This window comes from Salmo salar, chromosome 19 (assembly GCF_965601325.2).
Source record: "Salmo salar chromosome 19, fSalSal1, whole genome shotgun sequence".
NCBI lineage: Eukaryota > Metazoa > Chordata > Actinopteri > Salmoniformes > Salmonidae > Salmo > Salmo salar.
Genome location: NC_138309.1, coordinates 85,392,397 through 85,412,500, shown reverse-complemented (window position 1 = coordinate 85,412,500; position 20,104 = coordinate 85,392,397). Strand labels below are relative to the sequence as shown.

Here is a 20,104-nt window from a genome sequence, read left to right as displayed (position 1 = left end):
TTTTAGTTGATAGAATTCAAAGTGAGCCTGGCATTAGACTTACCAATGGCTCCTTTCCAAATGGCACCCTATATAGTGCACTCCATTTGACCAGGGCCAATTGGGTTACCCATAGGATCCCGGTCAAAAGCAGTGTACTATATAGGGAATACGGTGCCATTTGGGACTCGAACCATGAGCTATGTTGGTCTGCCGTGTACAGCCAGAGCTATGATTATAAGATTCCTAAGAATTTGTAGAGTCAAGATAAGCAACTGAAATGTGTTCAACATGAAACCCTGAATCACTGACTTGGTTTACAGGATTAGATCTTACAGATGTTTTCTTTTACCTTGCTCTGTCTCGCCTATTCCCCATAGTGCTCTGGTCAAGACTAGTGTAATTTATAGGGAATATGGAGCCTTTCGGGACGCACACTTGCTCTGTGAATGTTTTATTTTGAGACTGAAGTTTGTGCTTTATGAAATCGCTACATATTTTGGTGTGTTTAGTAATATAGTGATCCATGTGTATAAACACTGCAATGTTTAAAACGTCAGAATGACGTGACATAAATGTATCCAACGTTTTATAGCAGACAATATTTTGTGTGGAAAGGTTTTGCTTGAAAAAGTGAGATGCTTAATCTGAATGGAATTACCTGGTGTTTTAAATGTTGAGTTGAATATACACTGCTCAAAAAAATAAAGGGAACACTTAAACAACACATCCTAGATCTGAATGAAAGAAATAATCTTATTAAATACTTTTTTCTTTACATAGTTGAATGTGCTGACAACAAAATCACACAAAAATAATCCATGGAAATCCAATTTATCAACCCATGGAGGTCTGGATTTGGAGTCACACTCAAAATTAAAGTGGAAAACCACACTACAGGCTGATCCAACTTTGATGAAATGTCCTTAAAACAAGTCAAAATGAGGCTCAGTAGTGTGTGTGGCCTCCACGTGCCTGTATGACCTCCCTACAACGCCTGGGCATGCTCCTGATGAGGTGGCGGATGGTCTCCTGAGGGATCTCCTCCCAGACCTGGACTAAAGCATCCGCCAACTCCTGGACAGTCTGTGGTGCAACGTGACGTTGGTGGATGGAGCGAGACATGATGTCCCAGATGTGCTCAATTGGATTCAGGTCTGGGGAACGGGCGGGCCAGTCCATAGCATCAATGCCTTCCTCTTGCAGGAACTGCTGACACACTCCAGCCACATGAGGTCTAGCATTGTCTTGCATTAGAAGGAACCCAGGGCCAACCGCACCAGCATATGGTCTCACAAGGGGTCTGAGGATCTCATCTCGGAACCTAATGGCAGTCAGGCTACCTCTGGCGAGCACATGGAGGGCTGTGCGGCCCCCCAAAGAAATGCCACCCCACACCATGACTGACCCACCGCCAAACCGGTCATGCTGGAGGATGTTGCAGGCAGCAGAACGTTCTCCACGGCGTCTCCAGACTCTGTCACGTCTGTCACGTGCTCAGTGTGAACCTGCTTTCATCTGTGAAGAGCACAGGGCGCCAGTGGCGAATTTGCCAATCTTGGTGTTCTCTGGCAAATGCCAAACGTCCTGCACGGTGTTGGGCTGTAGGCACAACCCCCACCTGTGGACGTCGGGCACTCATACCACCCTCATGGAGTCTGTTTCTGACCGTTTGAGCAGACACATGCACATTTGTGGCCTGCTGGAGGTCATTTTGCATGGCTCTGGCAATGCTTCTCCTGCTCCTCCTTGCACAAAGGCGGAGGTAGCGGTCCTGCTGCTGGGTTGTTGCCCTCCTACGGCCTCCTCCACATCTCCTGATGTACTGGCCTGTCTCCTGATAGCGCCTCCATGCTCTGGACACTACGCTGACAGACACAGCAAACCTTCTTGCCACAGCTCGCATTGATGTGCCATCCTGGATGACCTGCACTACCTGAGCCACTTGTGTGGGTTGTAGACTCCGTCTCATGCTACCACTAGAGTGAAAGCACCGCCAGCATTCAAAAGTGACCAAAACATCAGCCAGGAAGCATAGGAACTGAGAAGTGGTCTGTGGTACCCACCCTGCAGAACCACTCCTTTATTTGGGGTGTCTTGCTAATTGCCTATAATTTCCACCTGTTGTCTATTCCATTTGCACAACAGCATGTGAAATGTATTGTCAATCAGTGTTGCTTCCTAAGTGGACAGTTTGATTTCACAGAAGTGTGATTGACTTGGAGTTACATTGTGTTGTTTAAGTGTTCCCTTTATTTTTTTGAGCAGTGTATATATATATATATATATATAGTCACTGGTAATGTAGTCACTGGTAATGTACTAGAGTTTATCAATATATATATATATACTTTTTTACTCTTTTCCTCCTCAATTTCGGGGTATCCAATTGGTAGTTACAGTCTTGTTTCATCTCTGCAACTCCCGTATGGACTCGGGAGAGGCGAAGGTCGAGAGTCGTGTGTCCTCTGAAACACAACCCAACCAAGCCGCACTGCTTCTTGACACACTGCCCCCTTTAACCCGGAAGCCAGCCGAACCAATGTCTCGGAGGAAACACCGTACACCTAGCGACCGTGTCAGTGTGCATTGCGTCCGGCCCGCCACAGGAGTCTCTAAAGCCCGATGGGAAAAGAACATCCCTGCCGGCCAAACCCTCCCCTAACCCGGACGACGCTGGCCCAATTGTACGCCGCTCCATGGGTCTCCTGTTCGCGGCCGGCTGCGACAGAGCCTGGACTCAAACCAGGATCTCTAGTGGCACAGCTAGCACTGCGATACAGTGCCTTAGACCGCAGCGCCACTCGAGAGGCCTGAGTAGAATATATATTTTAAAATTATATACCACCCTTCCTACCTGTTGTTGTATATGACCCCATTCCTACTTGTTGTATTTGACCCCATTCCTACCTGTTGTTGTATATGACCCCATTCCTACCTGTTGTATATGACCCCATTCCTACCTGTTGTTGTATATGACCCCATTCCTACCTGTTGTTGTATATGACCCCATTCCTACCTGTTGTTGTATACGGCCCCATTCCTACCTGTTGTATATGACCCCATTCCTACCTGTTGTATATGACCCCATTCCTACTTGTTGTATATGACCCCATTCCTACCTGTTGTTGTATATGACCCTATTCCTACCTGTTGTTGTATATGACCCCATTCCTACCTGTTGTTGTATATGACCCCATTCCTACCTGTTGTTGTATATGACCCCATTCCTACCTGTTGTTGTATATGACCCCATTCCTACCTGTTGTATATGACCCCATTCCTACCTGTTGTTGTATATGACCCCATTCCTACCTGTTGTTGTATATGACCCCATTCCTACCTGTTGTTGTATATGACCCCATTCCTACCTGTTGTATATGACCCCATTCCTACTTGTTGTATATGACCCCATTCCTACATGTTGTATATGACCCCATTCCTACCTGTTGTTGTATATGACCCCATTCCTACCTGTTGGTGTATATGACCCCATTCCTACCTGTTGTATATGACCCCATTCCTACCTGTTGTATATGACCCCATTCCTACCTGTTGTATATGACCCCATTCCTACCTGTTGTATATGACCCCATTCCTACTTGTTGTATATGACCCCATTCCTACCTGTTGTTGTATATGACCCCATTCCTACCTGTTGGTGTATATGACCCCATTCCTACCTGTTGTATATGACCCCATTCCTACCTGTTGTATATGACCCCATTCCTACTTGTTGTATATGACCCCATTCCGACCTGTTGTTGTATATGACCCCATTCCTACCTGTTGTTGTATATGACCCCATTCCTACCTGTTGTTGTATATGACCCCATTCCTACCTGTTGTTGTATATGACCCCATTCCTACCTGTTGTATATGACCCCATTCCTACTTGTTGTATATGACCCCATTCCTACCTGTTGTAAATGACCCCATTCCTACCTGTTGTTGTATATGACCCCATTCCTACCTGTTGGTGTATATGACCCCATTCCTACCTGATGGTGTATATGACCCCATTCCTACCTGTTGTATATGACCCCATTCCTACCTGTTGTATTTGATCCAATTCCTACTTGTTGTATATGGCCCCATTCCTACCTGTTGTTGTATATGACCCCATTCCTACCTGTTGTTGTATATGACCCCATTCCTACCTGTTGGTGTACATGACCCCATTCCTACCTGTTGTATATGACCCCATTCCTACCTGTTGTATATGACCCCATTCCTACCTGTTGTTGTATATGACCCCATTCCTACCTGTTGGTGTATATGACCCCATTCCTACCTGTTGGTGTATATGACCCCATTACTACCTGTTGTTGTAAATGACCCCATTCCTACTTGTTGTATATGGCCCCATTCCTACCTGTTGTATATGACCCCATTCCTACCTGTTGTATATGACCCCATTCCTACTTGTTGTATATGGCCCCATTCCTACCTGTTGTTGTATATGACCCCATTCCTACCTGTTGTTGTATATGACCCCATTCCTACTTGTTGTATATGGCCCCATTCCTACCTGTTGTTGTATATGACCCCATTCCTACCTGTTGTTGTATATGATCCCATTCCTACCTGTTGTATATGGCCCCATTCCTACCTGTTGTATATGACCCCATTCCTACTTGTTGTATATGGCCCCATTCCTACCTGTTGTATATGACCCCATTCCTACCTGTTGTTGTCTATGGCCCCATTCCTACCTGTTGAATATGACCCCATTCCTACCTGTTGTTGTCTATGGCCCCATTCCTACCTGTTGTATATGGCCCCATTCCTACCTGTTGTTGTATATGACCCCATTCCTACTTGTTGTATATGGCCCCATTCCTACCTGTTGTATATGACCCCATTCCTACCTGTTGGTGTATATGACCCCATTCCTACCTGTTATTGTATTTGACCCCATTCCTACTTGTTGTATATGACCCCATTCCTACCTGTTGGTGTATATGACCCCATTCCTACCTGTTGTATATGACCCCATTCCTACTTGTTGTATATGGCCCCATTCCTACCTGTTGTATATGACCCCATTCCTACCTGTTGGTGTATATGACCCCATTACTACCTGTTGTATATGACCCCATTACTACCTGTTGTATATGACCCCATTCCTACCTGTTGTTGTATATGACCCCATTCCTACCTGTTGTATATGGCCCCATTCCTACCTGTTGTATATGACCCCATTCCTACCTGTTGTATATGGCCCCATTCCTACCTGTTGTTGTATATGACCCCATTACTACCTGTTGTTGTATATGACCCCATTCCTACCTGTTGTATATGACCCCATTCCTACCTGTTGTATATGGCCCCATTCCTACCTGTTGTATATGACCCCATTCCTACCTGTTGTATATGGCCCCATTCCTACCTGTTGTTGTATATGACCCCATTCCTACTTGTTGTATATGGCCCCATTCCTACCTGTTGTATATGACCCCATTCCTACCTGTTGGTGTATATGACCCCATTCCTACCTGTTATTGTATTTGACCCCATTCCTACTTGTTGTATATGACCCCATTCCTACCTGTTGGTGTATATGACCCCATTCCTACCTGTTGTATATGACCCCATTCCTACTTGTTGTATATGGCCCCATTCCTACCTGTTGTATATGACCCCATTCCTACCTGTTGGTGTATATGACCCCATTACTACCTGTTGTATATGACCCCATTCCTACCTGTTGTATATGGCCCCATTCCTACCTGTTGTATACGACCCCATTCCTACCTGTTGTTGTATATGACCCCATTCCTACCTGTTGTTGTATATGACCCCATTCCTACCTGTTGTTGTATATGACCCCATTCCTACCTGTTGTTGTATATGACCCCATTCCTACCTGTTGTATATGACCCCATTCCTACCTGTTGTATATGACCCCATTCCTACCTGTTGTATATGACCCCATTCCTACTTGTTGTATATGGCCCCATTCCTACCTGTTGTATATGACCCCATTCCTACGTGTTGTTGTCTATGGCCCCATTCCTACCTGTTGAATATGACCCCATTCCTACCTGTTGTTGTCTATGGCCCCATTCCTACCTGTTGTATATGGCCCCATTCCTACCTGTTGTTGTATATGACCCCATTCCTACTTGTTGTATATGGCCCCATTCCTACCTGTTGTATATGACCCCATTCCTACCTGTTGGTGTATATGACCCCATTCCTACCTGTTATTGTATTTGACCCCATTCCTACTTGTTGTATATGACCCCATTCCTACCTGTTGGTGTATCTGACCCCATTCCTACCTGTTGTATATGACCCCATTCCTACTTGTTGTATATGGCCCCATTCCTACCTGTTGTATATGACCCCATTCCTACCTGTTGGTGTATATGACCCCATTACTACCTGTTGTATATGACCCCATTACTACCTGTTGTATATGACCCCATTCCTACCTGTTGTTGTATATGACCCCATTCCTACCTGTTGTATATGGCCCCATTCCTACCTGTTGTATATGACCCCATTCCTACCTGTTGTATATGGCCCCATTCCTACCTGTTGTTGTATATGACCCCATTACTACCTGTTGTTGTATATGACCCCATTCCTACCTGTTGTATATGACCCCATTCCTACCTGTTGTATATGGCCCCATTCCTACCTGTTGTATATGACCCCATTCCTACCTGTTGTATATGGCCCCTTTCCTACCTGTTGTTGTATATGACCCCATTCCTACTTGTTGTATATGGCCCCATTCCTACCTGTTGTATATGACCCCATTCCTACCTGTTGGTGTATATGACCCCATTCCTACCTGTTATTGTATTTGACCCCATTCCTACTTGTTGTATATGACCCCATTCCTACCTGTTGGTGTATATGACCCCATTCCTACCTGTTGTATATGACCCCATTCCTACTTGTTGTATATGGCCCCATTCCTACCTGTTGTATATGACCCCATTCCTACCTGTTGGTGTATATGACCCCATTACTACCTGTTGTATATGACCCCATTCCTACCTGTTGTATACGGCCCCATTCCTACCTGTTGTATACGACCCCATTCCTACCTGTTGTTGTATATGACCCCATTCCTACCTGTTGTTGTATATGACCCCATTCCTACCTGTTGTTGTATATGACCCCATTCCTACCTGTTGTTGTATATGACCCCATTCCTACCTGTTGTTGTATATGACCCCATTCCTACCTGTTGTATATGACACCATTCCTACCTGTTGTATATGGCCCCATTCCTACCTGTTGTATATGGCCCCATTACTACCTGTTGTATATGGCCCCATTCCTACCTGTTGTTGTATATGACCCCAATCCTACCTGTTGTTGTATATGACCCCATTCCTACCTGTTGTTGTATATGAGCCCCATTCCTACCTGTTGTATATGACCCCATTCCTACCTGTTGTATATGACCCCATTCCTACCTGTTGTATATGACCCCATTCCTACCTGTTGTTGTATATGACCCCATTCCTACCTGTTGTTGTATATGACCCCATTCCTACCTGTTGTTGTATATGACCCCATTCCTACCTGTTGGTGTACATGACCCCATTCCTACCTGTTGTATATGACCCCATTCCTACCTGTTGTATATGACCCCATTCCTACCTGTTGTTGTATATGACCCCATTCCTACCTGTTGTTGTATATGACCCCATTCCTACCTGTTATTGTATGTGACCCCATTCCTACCTGTTATTGTATATGACCCCATTCCTACCTGTTATTGTATATGACCCCATTCCTACCTGTTATTGTATATGACCCCATTCCTACCTGTTAGTTGTATATGACCCCATTCCTACCTGTTGTTGTATATGACCCCATTCCTACCTGTTGTTGTATATGACCCCATTCCTACCTGTTGTTGTATATGACCCCATTCCTACCTGTTATTGTATATGACCCCATTCCTACCTGTTATTGTATATGACCCCATTCCTACCTGTTATTGTATATGACCCCATTCCTACCTGTTATTTGTATATGACCCCATTCCTACCTGTTATTGTATATGACCCCATTCCTACCTGTTATTGTATATGACCCCATTCCTACCTGTTGTTGTATATGACCCCATTCCTACCTGTTATTGTATATGACCCCATTCCTACCTGTTATTGTATATGACCCCATTCCTACCTGTTGTATTTGATCCCATTCCTACCTGTTATTGTATATGACCCCTTTCCTACCTGTTGTATATGACCCCATTCCTACCTGTTATTGTATATGACCCCATTCCTACCTGTTGTATTTGATCCCATTCCTACCTGTTATTGTATATGACCCCATTACTACCTGTTGTATTTGACCCCATTCCTACCTGTTGTATATGAACCCCATTCCTACCTGTTTCCAGTCTTCTCTTGTTCCAGCAGTTTGAGGATGGACTTCCCATCCATGTCTGGAGGCGTATCAAGCCCAGCCATGTGCAGTATGGTGGGGGCCAGATCAATGTTCAACACCAGCTGAGGATTACTGGGGAGGAACAGTACAACAACGTCATCAACACCAACAGACACAAACAATGCTTGGCACTCAGCATTAGGAGATGGATTGGGGGGTAACTCCCTGCAACAGACTAGCGCCAGGTCCACTGGGTGTACTTGTACATCAAGCGACCTCACGCTACTGAATAACAGACACAGGAGATAGAGAAACAGGCTCCTACCCTATGGCTCATTCTGGCTTGGACAAGGCTTACTTACACTGCTCCAGGCTCGACGTTGGGCCCGCGGAGGAAGAAGGGCACTCTGATGTCAAAGTCGTAGGGCATGGACTTCCCCTTGACCAGCCCAAACTGGCCGATGTGGTAGCCGTGATCAGCTGTGTAGATTATGTAGGTGTTGTCCAGTTCCCCACTCTCTACCAACATCTCATATACCTGGGGGGGGGGGGGGGGGGGTGGTATATGAGATGAAAAAAAGACCACAGATGACAACTGGTTTGTTGCAGATTGTAAAATTATAAGGAAAAAACTTAGAACACTATCAAACCAAAAGCACAGAGACTCAAATAATGGTGAATTACGCCTTCATTACTGTGAGACTGTAAAACTCTATAAACGTACACTCAGAACCAAAAAAAGCACAGACCAACAGCAAGCAGCTGACACTAATTGAGGAGTCCATAAACACAAACAACGTCTGGCAAAATTGGAAAAAACAAAAAAAAATCACAAGAGGAATTAGCGATACAAAATGGTGACATATGGACAACCCATTTTAAAACTCTACAACACTGTTCGAATTGACACAAACGCAGAACAATGCCAAATTCATGAGAAGTTGAATGGATTAGAAAAAGCTATAAAGGACAATCAAAATCCATTGGACTCCCCAATTACTGACCAGGAGCTCTATAAGAAACTTCAGGCCCTCAAATTTAAAAAAGCATGCGGACCTGATGGCATCCTAAATGAGATGCTCAAACTCACTAGTGCCCTGACATCTGGAAGCAAGGACTCATAACCCCAATCTTTAAGAATGGAGACAAATTTGACCCTAACAATTTGTGTGAACAGTAACTTGGGGAAGGTTTTCTGTAGTATTATAAATGCAAGAGTTCTAAACTTCCTTAATAAGCACAATGTCTTGAGTAAAAGCCAAATTGGATTTATACCAAAACATCGCACGACTGATCATATTTACACCCTACACATCCTGATAGATAAACATATCCACCAAAATAATACCAAAATATACGCTTGCTTTATCGACTTCAGAAAAGCATTTGATTCTATTTGGCATACAGGACAGTTCTACAAAGTTATTGAAAGTGGTAAAACATATGACATAATTAAATCAATGTACATTGGCAATACGTGCAGCCTGAAAATTGGCAAGAAAATAACAGAATTCTTTAACCAGGGGCGGGGCCTTCGCCAGGGTTGCAATCAGCCCCTGGTGTTAGTCTCCACAATTCAGAAGTTAAATGCCTACTCTTCGCAGATGACTTATGCCTGCTGTCACCCACAGCACATGGCCTACAGCAGAGCCTGGACCTGCTAGAGCAGTACTGCCAGACCTGTGCCCTGGCAGTAAACCCCAAAAAGACTAAAATAATGATTTTACAGAGAAGATCCAGATCTCAGGGAATTAGACCAAAGTTCTGCACACACTACAATTACTTAGGTTTAAAAATAAGCTCAACTGGACACCTTAATGAGGCAGTGAATGAACTGAGAGCAAAAGCACGCAGGGCATTCTACGCCATTAAAAAACTAATTAAAATTGAAATACCTATTAAAATTTGGCTAAAACTAATGGAATGTGTCATTGAACCAATTGCTCTTTATGGCAGTGAGGTTTGGGTTCCACTTGCAAAATAAGATTTCATCAAATGGGACAAACATCCCATTGAAAGGCATGCAGAGTTCTGTAAGATTCTCCTACATGTCCAGAGGAAAACTACAAACAATGCATGCAGGGCAGAATTAGGCCAATATCCACCAATAATAAAAACTCAAAAAAGAGCAATTAAGTTTTGGAAACATCTAAAATACAGTGACCCCCTCTCATATCATTACCAAGCCCTGCAATGCCAAGAGCTGAGCAAAGAAAAGTGTCCCCTCATCCAGCTGGCCTTGGGGCTGAGTTCACAAACCTGTTCTACTAACACATTGAAGCCTCAGGACCAGAACACCCAATCAATCAGAATAAACCAAATTACAACACAGTCAAAACAAAACTACATTGTTTATTGGGAAACACAAACACAAACACAAAGCAAAATGCAGTGCTATCTGGCCCTAAATCGACAGTACACCATGGCTAAATATTTGACCATGGTTACTGATCAAAACTTTAGAAAAACCTTGACAAAGTACAGGCTCAGTGAGCACAGCCTTGCCATTGAGAAGGGTAGACACAGGAAAACCTGGCTCCCTGTAGAGGAAAGGCTGTGTAACCACTGCACCACAGCAGAACCTGAGACGGAGCTGCATTTCCTGACAAAATGTCAAAAATATAAAACAATTAGAGAGTGTCATTTCCCCAAATTTGAAACCCTTATTCAAGGTTTTAAAGACCTCTCTGATGAGGATAGGCTACCCGTCCTGTTGGGGGAGGACGCAGAGAGCTGTGGGTTGGCAGCGCACTACATTGCTGCCTGCCATAAGTTGAGGGACAGTGTCTGACAGACCAATAAACCTGCACATGTCCTCTACTGTATGCTTATTGTTATTGTTGAATGTATGGTTATTCTGACCCTTGGTTATTGTTGTTACTGTTGTCCCGTTGACAATATTTATTCTTATTGTTTCATATTGTAAATATCCAAAATAAGCTTTGGCAATATGTACATTGTTACGTCATGCCAATAAAGCAAATTGAATTGAATTGAATTGAGAGAGACAGAGAGAAAGAAAGACACAGAGAGAGAGACAGAGAGAGAGACAATGAGAAAGCAAGACAGAGAGAGAGACAGAGCAAAAGAAAGACACAGAGAGAGAGAGACAGAGAGACGAGAGAGAGGCACAGAGAGAGAGAGACAGACAGAGAGAAAGAAAGAGAGAGAGAGAGAAAGAGAGAAAGAAAGAAAGACAGAGAGAGAGATAATTAAGATAAACTCTTTATGACCCCACTCTAAATAATGATAATGGTATTTTGAAAGAGAAAGGCGACCATCAGTAGCATTATTGGAATCCACACTGACCAATGAGAGGAGATGAGCTCATAGCGATGTGAATTGACTAATTAATAAACAAAATGGTGGCGACAAATCCTCTTACCTTCTGTACAGAGTCATCCACTGACATGAGTGTTTGCAGTCTCTTTCTGTGCAGGAAGTTAGTGAACTCCATGTGGATGGGTCTCATGGGCCCGGTGTACTGCATGATCCAGTGTTTATCCATGTTGGGGGCGTAGTTATAACTGGGGGTGCTGCGGAGACGACAGGAGAGGAGACAAGCAATGGTTACAAACAAGGCCTGTCTGTCGATACAGCGAGTGTGGGGGAGAGGGGACTTATGGGATTGGTGTGAGCTATAACAGGGGGTGCTGCGGAGATGACAGGAGACACCCAAAACTTTGTTGAAAATCTTATTTTGACCCATTGTGTGTTTTAATTTTTTTTTTTATCTCAGTGGACATAAAGAAGAAGAGACTATTGAAAAAATGATGTTACAATATAGAGGCCATGAAATAAACAGAACCTGTCTTGAAGAGAAGCAGTACCTGTCTTAAGAGGATCAGAACCTGTCTTGAAGAGAAGCAGAACCTGTCTTGAAGAGAAGCAGAACCTGTCTTGAAGAGAAGCAGAACCTGTTTTGAAGAGAAGCAGTACCTGTCTTGAAGAGAAGCAGAACCTGTCTTGAAGAGAAGCAGAACCTGTCTTAAAGAGAAGCAGAACCTGTCTTGAAGAGGAGCAGTACCTGTCTTGAAGAGGATCAGAACCTGTCTTGAAGAGAAGCAGAACCTGTCTTGAAGAGAAGCAGAACCTGTCTTGAAGAGAAGCAGAACCTGTCTTGAAGAGGAGCAGAACCTGTCTTGAAGAGGAGCAGAACCTGTCTTGAAGAGAAGCAGAACCTGTCTTGAAGAGAAGCAGAACCTGTCTTGAAGAGAAGCAGAACCTGTCTTAAAGAGAAGCAGTACCTGTCTTGAAGAGAAGCAAAACCTGTCTTGAAGAGAAGCAGAACCTGTCTTGAAGAGAAGCAGAACCTGTCTTGAAGAGAAGCAGTACCTGTCTTGAAGAGAAGCAGAACCTGTCTTGAAGAGAAGCAGAACCTGTCTTGAAGAGAAGCAGTACCTGTCTTGAAGAGAAGCAGAACCTGTCTTGAAGAGAAGCAGAACCTGTCTTGAAGAGGAGCAGAACCTGTCTTGAAGAGGAGCAGAACCTGTCTTGAAGAGAAGCAGAATCTGTCTTGAAGAGAAGCAGAATCTGTCTTGAAGAGAACCAGAATCTGTCTTGAAGAGAACCAGACTATGAGGTCATGTGAGAAGCAGTCTGTGGGTTCTACCCTTCTGTCCCCTGTGTTTATCTATCAATCAATATCTCTCTCCTCTCTTCTCTCGCTCTCCCCTTTCTCTCTCTCTGCTCCCTCTCTCTGCTCCCTCTCTCTTCTCCCGCTCTCTCTGCTCCCGCTCTCTCTGCTCCCGCTCTCTCTGCTCTCTCCTCTCTCTGCTCTCTCCTCTCTCTGCTCCCGCTCTCTCTGCTCTCTCCTCTCTCTGCTCTCTCTGCTCTCTCCTCTCTCTGCTCTCTCCTCTCTCTGCTCTCTCCTCTCTCTGCTCCCGCTCTCTCTGCTCTCTCCTCTCTCTGCTCTCTCCTCTCTCCTCTCTCTGCTCCCGCTCTCTCCTCTCTCTGCTCCCGCTCGCTCTCCTCTCTCTGCTCCCGCTCGCTCTCCTCTCTCTGCTCCCGCTCTCTCTCCTCTCTCTGCTCCCGCTCTCTCTGCTCTCTCCTCTCTCTGCTCCCGCTCTCTCTCTGAGGCGCTCTCTCTCCTCTCTCACCAAGACGACAGACCTGTTGCTTTTGGCTCGGATAAATAATTTGAGGGTTGGCACATGCTTAAGAAAAGAATAGCTCTGTTAGACTCCAGACCCCAAAGTCAAGTTGACTACAAGTCTTGGACTGTAAAGCTAATAATTAATGATCTTAACTATATTTAAAACCAATAATAATTTTAGACTTTTACCCAAGTAGTATTTTACTGGGTAACTCACTTTTACTTGTAACTTTCTCTTTCTAAGGTATCTATAATTTTACCTAAGTATGTCATTTTCTCCACCACTGAGTGTCTGGGTGTGGATGGGTGTCTGTGTGGGTGGGTGTGGGTGTGGATGGGTGTCTGTGTGGGTGGGTGTGGATGGGTGTCTGTGTGTGGGTGGGTGTGGGTGGGTGTCTGTGTGGGTGGGTGTCTGTGTGGGTGGGTGTCTGTGTGGGTGGGTGTATGGGTGTCTGTGTGGGTGGGTGGGTGTCTGTGTGGGTGTCTGGGTGTGGGTGGGTGTCTGTGTGGGTGGGTGTCTGTGTGGGTGGGTGTAAAGAGACAGAAGTATAGAACACGTTGGTTTTGATGTTGATGAAAAACGCTCCTGAGACACCAGCCAAACAAGGACACGTCCCACTCCATGTTCCGTTCAATGAGTTGGTAAGATCCAACTAATCCGTGGTGGGCAACAGGTAGACCCCTACCTGTGGTTAAACAGGTAGACCCCTACCTGTGGTTAAACAGGTAGACCCCTACCTGTGGTTAAACAGGTAGACCCCTACCTGTGGTTAAACAGGTAGACCCCTACCTGTGGTTAAACAGGTAGACCCCTAACTGTGGTTAAACAGGTACCTGTGGTTAAACAGGTAGACCCCTACCTGTGGTTAAACAGGTAGACCCCTACCTGTGGTTAAACAGGTACCTGTGGTTAAACAGGTAGACCCCTACCTGTGGTTAAACAGGTAGACCCCTACCTGTGGTTAAACAGGTACCTGTGGTTAAACAGACCCTACCTGTGATAGAACAACAGCGTGGTAATGTGTGGTGTGAACTAATCACAGACTAACACCCTTTAGATCCCAGGCTAGATGTTCACAATGGCACCATATTCCCTACGTAGTGCACTACCTTTGAACAAGTCCCATAGGGAATGGGTTACCATTTGGGACATAGTCATGCAGAGAATTGGTGTATAGTGTGACAGATGTCCAAGGTGTGTCCTGTAGGACTCTCCTATAAGGGCTGGGTTCATTCCTCTGACCCCAACATGACTGGTTCTCCTGGAAGTACCCAGCCTCCAGGAGAGGGGGGAGGGGAGAGGGGGGAGGAGAAAGGCGAGGAGAGGGGGGGAGGGGAGAGGGGGAGAAAGGCGGGGAGGAGAAAGGCGGGGAAAGGAGGGGAGGGTTGGGTAAGGGAGGAGAGTGGAGGGGAGGGAAGGGTTGGGTAAGGGAGGAGAGTGGAGGGGAGGGAAGGGTTGGGGAAGGGAGGAGGAGAGAAGGAGTCACCACACATCAGACCTTGGAAAAGGCTGGTTTGATGTCACAATATATTGGTAGAAACATTACCGGTCAAAAGATTTAGAACACCTACTCATTCAAGGGTTTTTCTTTATTTTGACTATTTTCTACATTGAGAAAATTTGTGAAGACACCCAAACCATTAAATAATACATATGGAATCATGTAGTAACCAAAAAAGTGTTAAGCAAATCAAAATATATTTTATTTTTGAGATTCTTCAAATAGCCACCCTTTGCCTTGATGACAGCTTTGCACACTCTTGGCATTCTCTCAACCAGCTTCATAAGGTAGTCACCTGGAATGCATTTAAATTAATAGGCGTGCCTGGTTAAAAGTGAATTTGTGCCATTTCTTTCCTTCTTAATGTGTTTGAGCCAATCAGCTGTGTTGTGACAAGGTAGAGGTGGTATACAGACGATAGCCCTATTTGGTAAAAGACCAAGTCCATATTATGGCAAGAACAGCTCAAATAAGCAAAGAGAAACGACAGTCCATCATTACTTTAAGACATGAAGGTCAGTCAATACGGAACATTTCAAGAACTTTGAAAGTTTCTTAAAGTGCAGTTGCAAAAACCATGAAGCGCTATGATGAAACTGGCTCTCATGAGGTCCGCCACAGGAATGGAAGACCCAGAGTTACCTCTGCTGCAGAGGATAAGTTCATTAGACTTTCCAGCCTCAGAAATGTTCATGGTCGAATTCCTGCAAAGAAACCACTACTAAAGGACACCAATAAGAAGAAGAGACTTGCTTGGGCCAAGAAACACGAGCAATGGACATTAGACCAGTGGAATTTTGTCCTTTTGTCTGGAGTCCAAATTGGACTTCACTGTATCATTAGGGGTGTAGTATATCCTATAGGACACCATATTTGGTCAGAGAGCGATGCATTCATGGCACGCCGATGATGCGGGCGGACATCACTTGAACGACTGTATCTCGGTCAAATAAGCACCAATCGGGGTCAAACAAAGCTAGCTAGATAGCCAATGAGCTGGGCTTTATGGGAGTAAACCATGTATATGTCGTAGAATGTAGCTTCTATGCTTGTACGACAAGCATGCCTTTTCATTTTGGACGAAAATTGTACGGATATTCAGAGTTGTGAAGTTATTAAAACTGGTTGTTTTGCAAATGTTGAACTTATAATATGGCTACTAATACTTGGAAAGCTAAATCAAAGTCCAAGTATACAGATTTGATGATATTCCTGCAGAAAAATGTAATATGAATGCGAATGTCTCCTTCACGATTTGCCCAAATGTACCTGGGGACTTCACACTAAATGTCTTGTAGTTCACTTATACTTCAAGTTATCCGTCTGCGCTGCCATCTTGTGGACACTATCGGAATTACAACAAGAGTGATGGCTAGAACTGGGACCTTTCTCTTGCATTTCAAAGATGGTGGTAGAAAAATACCAGTTTTTTTCCTTGTATTTTCTTCTACCAGATCTATTTTGTTATATTCTCCTACATTCAATTCACATTTCCACAAAGAATATGCATATCCTTGCTTCAGGGCCTGAGCTACAGGCAGTTAGACTTGGGTACGTCATTTAGGCGAAACTTGAAAAAAAGGGGACTATCCCTAAGCCACCTAGGGGTCTAGTAACACCCCCCCCCCCCCAACTCCAACTAATGGAGAGGCCTAACTTAGCCCTGTCCTGAGAGATCGGAACGTTGCTGGATCAGAACCATAGGAATAGAATCAAGCTGATTGCTTAGACATTCTAGACAAAATTGGAGAGATAGGTAGGCACAAGTCTATGTAATGCTTTGTAGATTAGCAGTAAAACGTGAAAATCAGCACCTAAACTTTACTCCTCTCCTCTCTCCTCTCCCCTCCTTTACTCTCCTCTCCGAAACAAATACAGTATGTAGTAGTGTGTGTGTGTGTGTGTGTGTGCGTGAGCGTGCGTGTGTGTGTGTGTGTGTGTGTGTGTGTGAGGGTACGCGTGTACAACTCACATGTGTTGGGAGGCATTAGGGAACATCTCTGAGTATTGTGGGGCTGAGTCCTCCGGCCCGTGGGGGGCAGCGTGGGTGATGACCATCATCACTGGCCGATGAGGGTACACCTTCTTGGACATACGGAAGAAGTTGATGCTGTGGTTGGTGATCAGGTCCGTGAAATAGTCCTGCAACGGGGAGAACAACAGGAATAACAAGTATTAGCTTTACAGCTGGAATCCTTCATGGTGAAACTTCCATGTCTGTTTGGGATATCACATCAACAAAGAAGTTACTGCAAACAACCAACACAGTTTTAACACGTACAACAGAACAGCAGAATATGTCATTGTTTTGACCACGCGGTTCAACGCTCATCAGCTTTGTTTCATCAACAAAACAAAAACAATAACAAAGGCGGTGGGGTGGACAGTGACGTTTCCAATAGTGCGGATTCCATCTTTAATTGTCATTGTGTGGATAAAATGTTTTGTATAGTACAGGTTGGGCTAGATCCAGAACAGACTATTGGAGGCGCACAGTATTACATAGAGCCATGACTACATGGAACTCTATTCCACATCAGGTAACTGATGCAAGCAGTAGAATCAGAAAATACACCTTATGGAACAGCGGGGGCTGTGAAGAGACACACACACAGATACAGACACACACATACGGACACAAACGCTAGCACATACACTCTACACACACCTATATTGTGATATTGTTGTATGGTGGTATTATACATTTTGAACTGTAGATATGTAGTGGTGTAATAATGATATATAATGTACTGTTTTATCTTTTGTGATGTAAGTGCTTTAATATGTTTGGACCCCCATTCATGATCTGATTTACAGTATAAGAGAAGGACACTCTAGAACTCTAGGACTCTAGAACTCCAGGGTACTCTAGAACTCCAGGGTACTCTACAACAGGGTACTCTACAACTCTAGGAATCTCTAGAACTCTAGGACACTAAAACTCACAGGTACCAATGATTTGATAGAAATGAGATTAAATGTAGGTCCTGCAATGCAGCAAGTGGCATCCAGAGCTGCAGAGAGATTTTGTAATACCAAAATCACCATCAATCAATGAAATGTACTTATAAAGCCCTTTTTACATCAGCAGATGTCACAAAATACTATACAGAAACCCAGCCTAAAACTCCAAACAGCAAGCAATGCAGATGTAGAAGCACAGTGGCTAGGAAAAACTCTCTAGAAAGGCAGGAACCTAGGAAGAAACCTAGAGAGAAACAAGGCTCTGAGGAGTAGCCAGTCCTCTTCTGGCTGTGCCGGGTGGAGATTAAAAGAGTACATGGCCATTAAGGCAAGATTGTTCTTCAAGATGTTCAAACGTTCATAGATGACCAGCAGGATGAATCAGAGGTCGAGAACGCAGGGGCGGTAGAGGGAGAAAGAGAGTCAAAAACAGCAGGTCCAGGACAAGGTAGCACGTCCGGTAAACAGGTCAGGGTTCCATAGCCACAGGCAGAACAGTTGAAACTGGAGCAGCCTCATGACCAGCATGACCAGGTGGACTGGGGACAGCCAGGAGTCATCAGGCCAGGTAGTCCTGAGGCATGTTCCTAGGGCTCAGATCCTCCAGGAGGGGAGGGAGAGAGAGAGGGAATTAGGGGTAGCATACTTAAATTCACACAAGACACCAGAATTACACCAGATATGACCATTGCAGCATAAACACTGGAGGCTGAGACAGGAGGGGTCGGAAGACACTGTGGCCCCGTCCGACAATACACCCGGACAGGGCCAACCACTCCACCCACTTTGCCAATGCACAGCCCCCACACCACTAGAGGGATATCAACAGACCACCAACGTACTACCCTGAGATAAGGCTGAGTATAGCCCACAAAGATCTCCTCCACCGCACGAGCTAGAGGGGACGCAAAACCGGTCAGGAAGATCACCTCTGTGATCCACCCACTCAAGTGATGAACCCCTCCTAGGGACAGCATGGAAGAGCACTAGTAAGCCAGTGACTCAGCCCCCGTAATAGGGTCAGAGGCAGCGAATCCCAGTGGAGAGAGGGGAGCCGGTCATGTAGAGACAGCAAGGGCGGTTCGTCGCTCCAGTGCCTTGCCGTTTACCTTCGCACCCCTGGGCCGGACTACACAAGAAGAATACCTCACTCCCCACCGGTGTGACTACTACCTCTGAGGGTTTAGAACTTGAGGTAGTCACCTCATACAAGTACTTGAGAGTATGGCTAGACGGTACACTGTCCTTCTCTCAGCACATATCAAAGCTGCAGGCTAAGGTTAAATCTAGACTTGATTTCTTCTATCGTAATCGCTCCTCTTTCACCCCAGCTGCCAAACTAACCCTGATTCAGATGACCATCCTACCCATGCTAGATTACGGAGACGTAATTTATAGATCAGCAGGTAAGGGTGCTCTCGAGCGGCTACATGTTCTTTACCATTCGGCCATCAGATTTGCCACCAATGCTCCTTATAGGACACATCACTTTATACTCCTCTGTAAATTGGTTATCTCTGTATACCCGTAGCAAGACCCACTGGTTGATGATTATTTATCTGAGATACTGATAAATGAATTATCTAATAAAGGTAAATTAATCCATAATCCATTATTAATTAGTAGTTATGTAGCATGGATAATGAATAATTAATGTACTGAACGTTAGTCCCATAAAGGTCTAGTAGAGGCTGGAGAGGGAGAGAAATGTGTGTGCGTCTTAGAGGACCTAAGAGAACAGTAGACATTTGTTCTACCTGACCTAGCAACTCTGAGAGGCTTTGTAGGAAATATGGGAGTAGCCTTCAAGGTTCTCCTAATCTCTGGGGAAAGGAACAGGCTGCGTTGGATAGTGATTAACAGTGGTGGAAAGTCAAGGGAGAGATACTGTTCACCTGCTGTTTGTGTGTATGTGTGTGCGTAGGTTATGTACTGTTGGTGTGGAGGTGTGTGCGTAAGCGGAGAGAGAGGATAAAATGAACTTCTTTGTTAATGTTGAGCAGAACGTTCTCTGAATAAACCGCACAAACCTTTTGCAGAAGCTGAGTCTTTGCTTAATTATTATTAAACCCAGGGTCTTACAAACCTTCGGGGATTAGTCAAAGCTTATTGATTGTTAGTTATTATCATTAGGATAGAAAATTCCTTTGACAGATACCTACTGCAGCCCTCATCCTCCACATTCAACACTCGTTCT

At 44.7% G+C, this 20,104-nt stretch overlaps 1 protein-coding gene across 1 annotated transcript in view; it reads right to left on the bottom strand.

The window, feature by feature from the left end:
- LOC106579714 (extracellular sulfatase Sulf-1) overlaps positions 1-20,104 on the bottom strand; it is a 96,457-nt gene that overhangs the window by 30,670 nt on the left and 45,683 nt on the right. Inside the window, exons 5-8 of the mRNA XM_045702807.2 lie at positions 16,916-17,085; positions 11,732-11,882; positions 8,709-8,884; positions 8,350-8,478 (exon numbers count right to left, since the gene is read on the bottom strand). Of these exons, the coding sequence (XP_045558763.2) occupies positions 8,350-8,478; positions 8,709-8,884; positions 11,732-11,882; positions 16,916-17,085 (626 nt within the window). The remainder of the gene's footprint in view (positions 1-8,349; positions 8,479-8,708; positions 8,885-11,731; positions 11,883-16,915; positions 17,086-20,104) is intronic.